The sequence below is a fragment of the Rhinolophus sinicus genome, chromosome 14 (assembly GCF_057876585.1).
Source record: "Rhinolophus sinicus isolate RSI-liver-muscle chromosome 14, RSI-T2T, whole genome shotgun sequence".
NCBI classification, from domain to species: Eukaryota; Metazoa; Chordata; class Mammalia; order Chiroptera; family Rhinolophidae; genus Rhinolophus; species Rhinolophus sinicus.
The window spans coordinates 142,256,704-142,268,961 of NC_142514.1; the positions used below are offsets into that span (position 1 = coordinate 142,256,704).

The following is a 12,258-nucleotide window of genomic DNA, read 5'->3' on the forward strand; positions in this document are numbered from 1 at the left end:
GGAAGCTCTTAGAAATACAGAATATCAGATGTACTGAATCATGCTGTGCATTTTTGCAAGATACTTAAGGGACTCATGTGACATTCATATTTGAGATGCACTGATGTACATCACATAGGTGTTGGGACAACCTAGACCTGTATGGTTACATTAGGATTCACTCTTGGTTTTGTGCAATATATGGATATGAGCAAATGTAAAGTGACGTGTATTCACCATTAAAGTGTTATATGGGGTGTGTTCATTGCCTTAAAAATCCTCAGTGCTCCATCTATTAATTCCTACCTCCTTCCAGCCCCTACTGTCTCCATCGTTTTGCCTTTTCCAGAATGTCATATACCGTGTTTCCCTGAAAATAAGACTGGGTCTTATATTATGGTTTATTCCAAAAGATGCATTAGGGCTTATGTTCAGGGGATGTCATCCTGAAAAATCATGCTAGGGCTTATTTTCCGGTTATGTCTTATTTTTGGGGAACACCGTAGTTGGAATCGTACAGTATGTCATGCGGGAGACCCTGCTCGCTGCGCCGTTTGTCATGCAGGGACTCTAGGTCCCACTCCCCACATAAGAATGCAGGATGTGGCTAGGCCAAAAAGGAACACTCACGGAGCCATAGATAGAGGAGTCATACCACTATAGTCTCACTGGAGTCTGGAGTCACACGACCTGCAACCTGCTGTCCGCTTTTCTGCCTGCCAACCAACTGACCGACTCACCAACCAACACAGCCGCGGCAGTTATATCAGTGGCTAATGGCTAACTGGTAATAACCATTAGTGGCCAACTAGTCCAACTAGTCACAGCTGATGGCCATCTACTACCCGAGCCAGCACCTTTCCACGTGAGACAGAGAGCCTGGAAACTGCTCTCTGGGACTCTTTCCCCACACAGTATTTTGTCATTTCTGACTGGCTTCTTTCACTTAGTAATATGCATTTCAGTTTCTTTCATATCTTTTCATGGCTGGTAGCTAATTTCTTTTCAGCATAGAATATATTCCATAATCTGCATGTATAAGTTTATTTATGCATTCACCTGCTGAAGGACATCTTGGTTGCTTTTAAGTTTTGGCAATTATGAATAACGCTGATTGTAGGGACGGAGTGCCAGAGAGCAGTTTCCAGGCTCTCGACTTCACATGGAAAGGTGCTGGCTTGGGTAGTAGATGGCCATAAGCTGTGATCAGATGGCCATTAGCTGTAACCAGGTAGCCAGTGGCCACTGATATAGCTGCCGTGTCTGCACTAGCAAGCATGGATTGCGGCTAGCAAGTGCTGTTAGCAAGACGATTGTGGATTGCGGATCGTGTTGATCCTACTTCCTGTGTCTCACTCAACCGCCAGCAAGACTGGGGTGCAGAAAGACCCCTCGTTGGGTACTGGCGGATGTTTGCTTTTGTGTCTCGACCAGCCACCATCGAGAATATAGTGACATGACTCCCCTATGGCTGCATAGTTTTTCCTTTTTGGCCTCACCATATCCTGTGTTCTTGTGCGGGGAGCAGGAGCTGAGTCCCTGCATTACACTGATATAAAAATCCATGTGTAGGTTTTTGTGTAGACAAAACTTTTCGGCTCCTTTGGGGAGATACTAAGGAGTGCAATTACTGGATTGTTTGGTAAGAGTATGTTTAGTTTTGTAAGAAACCACCAAACTGTCTTCCAAGGTGTCTGTTGCATTGTGCGTTCCCACCAGCAATGATTGTTCCACATCCTCACCAGGATTTGGTGTCATCACTGTTCTGGATTTTGGCCTTTCTAATAGGTGTGTAGAGGTATCTCATTGTTGTTTTAATTTGCATTTCCCTGATAACATATGATGTGGAGCGTGTTTTTATATGCTTGTTTGCTGAGTTGCTTCATTTCAAGTTTTCATTTTCTGTGTCTGTGTACAAGTCAGTAACAACTCTCAGGATATTCAGAATGTCCAGGGAACGTCTTGAGCTCTGAACCAGATACTATTGCACTACCCTCAGTGAATATAGTTACTCAGAAACTCCTTTCTTACCTGAGTTCTATGTCTTATGATTGCTGTGACATTGGCAAATGACTGGGGAGCAAACTCGTGGGAGAACCATTAACACCACTTCTCCCTTATTTTTGCCTTAAAGCAAAGCTTTGACTTACATCTGTTCAAGGGTCAAATTGCTTTTGAATGAGAACTGGAATTGTAATTCATCTCCAGGACTCTCTTTTGGGGAAGTCAAATTGAAAATAGACTGAAAGGAAATTGCCCTTCATAGTCTGCCTGTTTGGGGCACAAAGGATTAGCAAGATACAGCTGTATAGAGTTCTCTCCTAGGAATTTGTTACTGCTGGGTAAATGTCTCTCACCAGGCAGCTTCTGGACTCCTTATAAAGACTCTCTTGCTTAGATCTGATAGCTTCTCTATTCCTGAGAACTCCTTCTGAGTTCTCCTGGCAAAATAGAATGTCTTTGGTGGTGGTTGAAGGAGATGAGACTGATCCGGGACTGTTTCCCCAGCCTTAGTACAGAAGGGCCTTTTTGCCCATAAGTTTTTTAGGTTGAGATAATACATCTCTCCCCCTCCCCCGTTTCTCTCTTCCCCTCGCTCATACTTGCTCGCTTTGAAAGATTCTCTGCTGCTGCCTAAGATGACTCTTCAAACAACAGGGGGCAGGAGGAAATGAGCTTCCTTTTCAGACCCAAGAATTCTTTTTCCCATGAAGTCAGTATTTTAGTGCATTGAAATCTTTTCTGAATATATCAGGGATTGTAGGACAGTTTATAAAACCAACAGTTTTGGAGGAAATTGGTTAACTCAGTAGTATATATTCAACAGATTCATGCATTATATATATTGATATATCAATTTGAAAACAATTTCTGTATTGTTCAAAATAGTTTTTAAAATACAGACTACAGTCGTGAAGTCATGAGCAGGTATGTTTTCGACATTTTTAAAAAATGAAATTCTTTTAAAGTAAGGAGTGGCAACACATGTGGTTTGAAGTCAGAGAAAACAGAGTTCAGTTCTTGAATCTGCCATCATCATGTTGGATAAATGTGAGAAACTGACATGATTCTGCTGAGTCTTGGTTTTCTAATGTTAACCTCAGTTTTCTCATCTGTAAAAAGGAGCTAATAATATCCAATGAATGTTGTGACAGTGATGGATGTGAAGCTTGGTAGTTGGGGCAGTCTATTTATATGTTCTTGTTGGTCTGGTTACGAGGATGTTTAAATCATAGCCTTGTCTTGGAAGACTTCTCCGTGAGAGAGAAAAAGGTATTTAAATATCTTTTTACAAGAATACTTATTTAATATTTGCTCATTAGTTTTAGTGCAAGAACACCCCAGGGTGGTTTAAGCATCATAGAATTTAAAAAAAAAGAAAAGAAAGTTTTACTAACAGAGTTCCCTGCATTAAAATAGTCATTTTATGCTCCCTTTGATTTTATGAGTTGAAAAAAGATATGAGAAGCGTATAGAGCAGTGGAAAGAAAGATTCAGAGACAGAGATACAATAAACCAAATTGTTTGATACATAAGAGGCATTTAATACATTATCACTGTTGTTGTTAAAGAGAAGACTAGCTTGGATGCTTTGATAATCCATTGGGGTATCTTAATTTATTCGCTATAATTAAAAGAGCATTAACTGGAAAGCCTGCTTGTTTATCTTTAAAGTATAGAAGATAAGCTTTAAAGGTTCTTAATACTTCATCTAGAAAATTTTTTGTATCACATTGTCTAAATTTGAGCCTAGTCCTAGAATCAATGATGAATACCAGATTAATAAGAAAACTGTTGGTTTATCATCTCTTGTTTTAATATATGCCAATATGGTTACCTGAACTTTACATCTAATTTGAGAGGGCCATATATCAGGAATGACAATATATGTTTGATATTAAGTGTTTAGGGTCTATAACTATGACTAGATACAATTCATTAATTTATTTAGCATATGCTCTTAGATTATTACAGCAAGCATTTTTCCTGGCTTTTAGATTACAAGTCTGAGAAAACCTCATGAGGTCCTTGTGTTTTCCTGGGGGTCGTTTTCACCTTAGTGGCTATGCCTGTACAGCCTCAATAGCAGATGCTTCTTTTGTCTTTTCCTTAAATACTGTTATTCCTCAGGGCTCTTTCCTCAGACCTCCTTTCCTTGAGATCTCATTATTGAGATTTTCACCACTCCTGTGACTTTAACCTAGACATCAGTTTGACAACTCTCAACCCTTATTATCAAGGTGGGCATCACGAGGTTCTTGCATGTACGTCACAGGCGAAGAAATGAGGTTTGTCTTCCAACTGATATCCAAGTGCTCACTCCAAACTCCTGGATTTTATTTTATTTTGCATTGCCTCAATTCAAGTTTTCCAGCCATTAATTTTTTTAGTAAGTCCTCAAGAGGCTTCCTATATTGAACATTTTTCTCTTCTTTCTTCAAGTAGCTAGAGAAATACCTTTTTGGTCACACTTCCTATAACCAATTCTCACTCAAGTTGAAGCCACTGCCTGTTAATTCAGGGATTGGAATGAAACTCACCAATTAACTTACACTCAGATATTTTCTTTTCCAGAGTTATGTACAGACGTTCTTGAAGAGTCAGGTCAAATTCTAATTCTGTTCATTGTATACACTGGCACTTTGTAGGTATTTGCCTATTTTTTGAGAGAATGCATGCATCAATGAATGAAAGAGGACCACATATTTTAAAAAACAAACATTCTTTCTGTAGATAAAATAGTTTGTCAGAAAAGTTAGGCCAAGAATCAATATAGAGGAACTTCTTGGATCCTATAGATTTCTTGATGGGTGTGAACACATGCTCATATCCTAAAACTGGTTCACAATTATCATCTTTCATTTAAACAGAGATGAATCCAGCATCAGTGATGGTTTCTTAAGGAACTCCCTGCCCCAAAACATTTTCAATGCCCTCTGGCAAAAATGGAACATCAGGAAACTTTTGAGTAATTTTTCTGCAATTGATATCCAAGAGCTTCCAATGAGAGACATTGTTCTTGTAGAGGTTACTTTTAAGCTATCTGTCTTTAGGGAGAACTTCCCTTAAACGATATCAGGTTTACAAATACTACCTGTATAAACATTTTAACACCCATCACCCACTGTGATTTATTTGCACAGTTTTAATTGGTTCTTTCCTATTATTTAGTTTTTATCAATAGCTGTTTTGTATTTCTTCAATCAGAAGTATTTTTCTATGAATATTTAATATTATCTTTATTACCTTATTTTTACTGGGTACACAAGGACTTATAAATCTTAATGACCTCTTAAGGATTTTTTGCCTTGGAATCTGTGAAGTGAAGTAAAGCAGGATGAATTGTCTTTTGTGTTGTCCTATGGTTGCCCGGAAATATCTTATCTGTGCGTGGACATACAATCATAGAAACGGAAAATATGTTATCATTATACAATCTAACCTCCTCTTTTATATGTATAAGAAATATACATACTTAAGTGTAGATCTAACATGTGGGAGTCTCACTATAACCCAGGTGTCCTCATACAATTTAGTGCTCTGTCTCTTTCTCTAATTCACCCAAGATCAACTCCAAATCTAAGAAAAGAATAACTAGGTATGGGCTTCCACTGAAGAATATGACAAGGTTCACTAGTGATCCTAAATTATATGACATGTAGAAAAGAGTGAAAAAAATTTTCTTCTCTATTTTTTTTACAGGATATGCTTTTTTTCCTCCCTAGGGAAATCTACTTCCTTCACTTATCATGCCGGACTTCAATCAGAGCATCTTCCGTCCTGCCATCTTCTTTCTCACTGGCATCCCTGGTTTTGAAACTTACCATGTCTGGATCTCCATCCTGTTTTGTTGTCTCTATGTCATTGCCATCTCTGGGAATGCCATGATCTTGTTTGTCATCATCACTGAGTCTAGCCTCCATGAACCCATGTACTATTTCCTTTCCATGCTGTCCTTCACGGACCTAGGGCTGTGCCTTTCCACATTGGTCACCGTGTTGGGTATTTTCTGGTTCAATGTTCAAGAAATCAACTTTGATGCCTGCATTGGCCAAATGTTCTTTATCCATGGTTTCACATTCATGGAGTCATCAGTGCTCCTGGCAATGGCCTTTGACCGCTTCATTGCCATCTGTAACCCATTGAGATATTCCACAATCTTAACGAATTCAAGGATCATCAAAGTGGGCTTTGCAATCGTTATTAGGGGAACAACAGCTCTAGTGCCTTTACTCCTGCTCCTTAAGCGTCTCTCCTTCTGCCATAGTCATGTTCTGCACCATTCATACTGTTTCCATCCTGATGTAATGAAGCTTTCATGCACAGATACCAAGATCAACAGTGCTTTTGGCCTGGCCATTGTCATCTCTACTGCTGGCTTGGACTCTGTCTTGATCCTCCTCTCCTATGTTCTGATCATCCACTCTGTGCTCAGCATTGCCTCCCCAGAGGAGCGGAAAAAGGCCTTTGGTACGTGTGTGTCACACGTAAGTGCTGTTGCCATCTTCTATATCCCAATGATCAGCTTGTCACTGGTACATAGATTTGGGAAGCACGCCCCTCCCCTTGTGCACACATTCATTGCCAATGTTTATCTGCTTATCCCTCCTGTAATGAATCCCATAATCTACAGTGTGAGGACCAAGCAAATTCGCAAAGCTGCGCTCAAAGTATTCCTTTCTAAGTTGATTTAAGAAATTGTTGGAATACCATATCTTGACAAAGTCTGCTCTGATTCATGTTTGATCATTTACCAGTGTGGATTAGAACTATACCTTGAAAAAGCATGTTTATACTTGCTTTCACGCTATTCTGATGATCTAGTAACTTACTACTTGCACAGTAAATTCTTTGAGAGCAGGGACTGTGTCTGGTGTACTTCTGGTGCTTCCACAAGTACTTTACTGGGCATAGAATAGGGCTTTGGTTAACATATGTTTGTGACCCTGGACAAATGAAGTCATGCTTTGAGGTCTAGACAGTCTTACCACCTCTGGAGTATGTTGCTATTTAAAGATATCTGATACAATTTAGATCAGTAGGAAAGTCTAGGTTTCAGTAATTCTTACAGTTGATGATTATTCCCCAAAACAGATTATTCATGGCTAAGAAATATGAGTAAGTATACTAAATGAGAAGAAATGTGAATAGAAAAGGTAATTTCCTGATTAAAAAAGAGTCCTTCAGGTCTCTGAAGGTGGTGGCCTGGTTCTTATGGCTGGTTCTTAATCTTGTGGTTGGCAATGAACTTTTCCCCCCCTCAGATAGTCATTTTTGAATTGAATGCCTCTTTGAAGTAATAGCTTGGCAATCAAAGCTTAACTCAGGCACTTGCCTTACAAAAAAAGAAAAACCAACTATCAGAGGTCTGCATATTTTCACAAATTTTGTGCTTTTTTTAAATAGACCTTTTGAAACAATGCTTGTTTAAGAGTGTCTCAACCAATGCTGAAAATAAGTCTGGTTACTTTGATGTAGAATTTGGAAGAGCAGATGATGAGGTGTCAGCTAAATGTTTTGAGCACATTGAGATTCTGTTTAAGAATATTTCCTAAGTTGATATTTCTGTATAATGGGTATATTATGGCTTATGGGGATAATTTGATAGTCTTCGCATTCAGGTTGATATTGACACCAAGCATGGAACTGAAATATATTATGGAGACTCAAAGTGCCCAACTTCCTCAGTTGGTTGATAAAAAGCTGAAGAAGTGTGCTTTTACAGGAAAAGAGAAAGATTAAATCCTATGCTGAGCAATTTCTATTATGTTATTTAGATTGAAATGTTTTAGGATGCCAGTACTTCCATGACATGGATCCTGTCCCCCTGTGTAGCTTTATCACTTGCCACTTGCTCCCCCACTTGAACCCATGGTTCCAGGCATACTGAATAATTTATTAGTCACCTCTGTTCTTCCTGTGCTCTGTTCTCCCTTGTCTCCTGACAGACCTGGAGCTGACCTTCTTGGAGGATGAATTCATGCTCTTCTGTGCTCTCATCATAAACATGCCCTGTTATAATCTCCAAGTTTTACGTCTGTTTCTTTACTGGGATTTAAGCATTTGAAGGGAAACGACTTTGTTCTGTTCTTTGTATGACCAGTGCAATACTCTGGAATGTGATAGGTACTTAAAGTCTTTTGCAAAAGAATTAACGAAGCTGCTTCCCTTCTCCCTTCTTTTTTGCTGAAGCAAAGAGTTTTCTAAAAAAAGTACAAAATTCATCGAAGTGAGGAAGATACATTTATCAGCTGGGTGTGGGGGTCGTGGGGGATCAGTAGTGAATGCATGCATAGAACAAGTTTTCTTGTTTGGAATTTTACACTTACAAAGTGACTTTTAACAAAATCTTATCAAGATATAAGATCAAAGAACTACAACATCAGTCTTTGCAAAAGTAAGTGTAACGAGGCAGAAGGAAAGGAAGTTGTGAGGGAGAATAAACCCTTGGGAAGCTTCATACTCTGGGGGCACAAAATAGTCCACCAGGAGTTTTCTGATTAAGAGGTTTCAGGCAGCCTGAGCTGTGGCGCCTTACATATGCCATCAACCCCTGAGTAGAAAACTTCCCCAGCTCCTCAGGCTCTTTCCTGGCATACAGGGCAGGGAAGACCATATCTCCATACTTTGTAAGTAAAACTGATTCATTCAGGGAAAAATCAGACTACACACACTGGTTTCCTTCAAGAATGAAAAAGATTTTATTAACTGCAAAGAGCTCTCATGGGTGCCTAAGAAAAATTGTGGAAAACTCCTTCCTACACTCTGTATTTCTGGGGATGTTCTCTTCTAACTGATGGAGTTCAGTTGACCCATGCGTCATATGTTTTGTTTTGCTGCTAGGAGTAAGTTGTCAGTGCCCATGCAATTGGTTAGATGTGAGTTTTGGGTTGAGTTACATTCCAAAACGGTTGCCTAAGGCCAGCTGGCATACTGCCGAGGACTACCACCGCCATCACCCTCATTCCCGTTTTCACTTACCATTGTTAAATGCTTCCCATGTAATAGGCAGCATATTAGATATTTTACAAATGAGCTACTAATATCACAGAAGTAAAATCTGATGTAAAGTTATTTGGAGAACCTCAGCTAGTTGATGACAGATCCAACATTTGAACCTAGGTTTGTCTGACCCTATAACCATATTGTTCACTCTCTGTAATCAGAGGAGAGAGATAACTCATGGTAACCCCCCACAGAACTGGCAGTGTGCTCTTATAGTTGGTTGGAGTATTATCTTACAAAAAGAGAATTACTATCAATAAATGGGGGAGATGGCATATAAACATTTATTCCATAATAAGAGTCTTCCATCAAACAACAACAACAACAACAACAACAACAAACAAATATAACATGTATACACACATAGGCATGGACACATACAGATGTGGGAATGAGGGAGAGCTCAGTAAATTAATTCCAATTGTCACGTGTGTAATTTCAGGAAACATAGCATGATTTAAGTAGGCAAAACAGGAATTTGTTGAGGACCTGATTTATTTTCAGAATTCTTGGTTTACAACTCTTAGACTTAATTTATATCAAGTGTATATTGTTATTCCATACCGTACAGAAAAAAAAAAAGCAAGGCATTTGGAATATAATAATGAATAAGCAATGACTCACCTGCAAATAGTTTTGTTTTATTTTTCAGTCAGACAGGCATATTTTCAAAGAACTTATGATCACACAATTTAATAACCACTATTCTAGGAATATAAATAAAACAAAGAAGTGCTTCCAGAGAAAAAGTAATTTCTTCAGACTTCACATAGAGAAGGTGATGCCACAAAATGCTTCCAGAAATAAATAAATTAATGTTGAACTTATAAATGGATCAATGGAGGAAATAATGACTCTAAAGAACTTAGGCTCTTTTAAAGAAGAGTGGAAAGCTCATGAGTTAAGCAAAGCACAGCAGTGTGAAAGAACTTGCTACATTTGGTAGTTTGGTGAAGTAGGAAAATCCCAGACTGACTACATGAAAAGGTTCCGGGGGTTGGGAAGAGGGTAGGTAGCAGTAAGAGTAGGTTTTGCTCAGGTTGGGAAGATCCTTGACTGCTACAGTAAAGAGATAAAGAGTTTCAACTGTGCTGAAGGCAATGAAGAGCTCTGTACGAGGAGTGACATGAAGATACATATTTTTGAGATCACACTGGCATCAACAAGGAGAACCTCAGGGCAGGGAAATTACTTACGAGACTACTGCTGTAGTTCCTGCAAAAACTAATGAGAGTTTTGTATAAAATGGAGGTGATGGAACTGGAAGATAAAGATGGTCAATTAAAGGCCATTTCAGAAGTTGAACATGTTTAAGTTTGGAGATTGGATGGCCTAGTCAATTGTGTAGGCAGAATGCTGAAAGGACCCTCAAGGTTCCTGCCCTCTATGTACTCGTCCAGTATAAAACCTACCCCTTGAGTGTGAATGGACCTATGAATGTGCTGGGTAACACTCCTGTTATTATGTTACATTATATGGCAAAGGGAGTTTGCAGATGTTAATAAGGTCTCTGACTACTTGACTTTGAGTTAATCAAAAGGGAGATTATGCTGGGTGGGCCTGGCCTAATCATGTGAGCTTTTAAATAAGACAAGAAGCAGCAGATTAGAAGATGCAAGATGTCATGTTGTGAGAGGTCCACATGGCTGGGACTGAGGTTAGTCTCTAGGAGCTAAAAACAATGAGACTCCAGCCAGCAGGAAAACAGAGACCTCAGTTTTACACCACAAGGAACTCAATTCTGACAACAACCCGAATGAGTCTGGAATAGGACTCCGAGCTCCAGATGAGAACACAGTCCTGCCTGAAACCTCAGTTTTAGCCTTGTGAGATCCTGAACAGAGATCCTACTTACACTGTGCTCAGACGTCTGACTTACCAAATGTGAGATAGTGTATGTGTCTTGTTTTAAAATCATGCATTTGTGGGAGTTTTTTTTTAATGTAGCAACTGTATGTTTCAGTCCAAAGGGAAGCCAGATTTCAACTGTAGGTGTGAATTATTAAAGAAGAAAATGAGGGTAAACAAATGTTTAAAAACTTGTTGATGTAGGGAAGGAGACACATGAAATATGGAGGCAAGGTTAATAGAAAGGTTTCTTTTTTTTGTTTTTACAGCTTTAATTTAGTTTGTTTACTTATTTAATTGAACGTTAATTTCTATTTCTTGGGAAAATTTTACAGCAATAACATTTATTTTTAGCATACATACATATTTCAAGAGGTGCTGTTGAGTTTGGAATCTATCACTAATTATTTCTTTTGTGACATCAATTCGTTCATTTTAATCTCTATGTTGGAATGACTGATGATTAAAATTAATAGTTCAAATATGTTTTTTATTTTTATTTATTTATTTTTATTAGTTTCAGGTGTACAAAACAATGTAATAGTTAGACACTTATCATTTATATCAATCATAAAGTGATAATCCCCCTCCCCCAATCTACCACCACTCTGACATCTCATACAGCCATTACATTTCCACTGTCTCTATTCCTAAAGCTGTAGTCCACTTCTTGTGAATGTGTATATATATATATATATATATAATCATAGTTGACATTCATTATTCTTCAGCTTCAGGTGTACAGTGCAGTGATCAGGCATCTACATCAACCCTGAAGTGGTCTCCCTAATAAGGCAAGTGTCCATTGGATACCCTACAAAATCTTTCCAACATTATTGATTACATTCCCCAAACACTGACTTTTGTATCCCTGTTTCCTTTAAGTTTCCTTTTAGCATCCTCCAAATAACAGAATATAGTAGGGAATGAACTGGCACATGATAATAATGGTACATGATTTCCTGCCTTCCTATTGAGAACAGAGTGTACGGAACGGTTGATAGCCAGCACAGTGGGGTAATGTGTACATAATACAATTAAGCTTGATATGACCATGAAAAGGACTTCTTAGGTGCTCCTAATTGGGCTGTTGATAAAAACAGCAGAAATTAGTAACTAACTATAAGCTATACAAGAGCTTCTACAGTTGACCAAATACTCTGTACATACAAGCTTCTGGAAGACTGCTGATTTATAATTTTCAGGTTTTTCTTGGGGATGCTTTCCTCTCCTTTCTGTCAAATGTCTAGTTTTCCTGGGACCTTCTGGGATAACCAGCCTCTATTCAGTGGCTAGTGATGAAGTTCCAGGCTGTGTCTGTGTCAGCTTCTGATTTGGAGTTTGCTGGCTGCTCATGGACTTTGCTGCAAAATTACACTTGCTCTTTGTTTTTAGGGCATCTCTCACTTTTCCCAGTTACTCCCA

The 12,258-nt window shown here is 38.7% G+C and overlaps 1 protein-coding gene across 2 annotated transcripts; it reads left to right on the plus strand.

The window, feature by feature from the left end:
* Positions 1 to 2,650: 2,650 nt before the first annotated feature.
* Positions 2,651 to 6,674, plus strand: LOC109436901 (olfactory receptor OR51C1-like). 2 transcript variants are annotated; one of them, XM_019715779.3, is made up of 2 exons: positions 2,651 to 2,692; positions 5,706 to 6,674. In XM_019715779.3, the coding sequence occupies exons 1-2, from the start codon at positions 2,651 to 2,653 to the stop codon at positions 6,672 to 6,674; spliced, it is 1,011 nt and encodes a 336-aa protein (XP_019571338.3). The 2 variants fall into 2 exon arrangements, with proteins under 2 accessions (XP_019571338.3, XP_088646075.1); XM_088789949.1 differs by lacking the exon at positions 2,651 to 2,692 and adding an exon at positions 4,342 to 4,351 and having other exon boundaries at positions 5,764 to 6,674.
* Positions 6,675 to 12,258: the final 5,584 nt, after the last annotated feature.

What these genes read in the sequence shown, in the direction of transcription:
- LOC109436901 (XM_019715779.3), top strand. Translation starts at nt 2,651, where the DNA reads ATGAGCTTCCTTTTCAGACCCAAGAATTCTTTTTCCCATGAA. An exon ending in AGAATTCTTTTTCCCATGAA is followed by an intron (nt 2,693 to 5,705) that starts GTCAGTATTTTA and finishes TTTCCTCCCTAG; the next exon opens with GGAAATCTACTTCCTTCACT.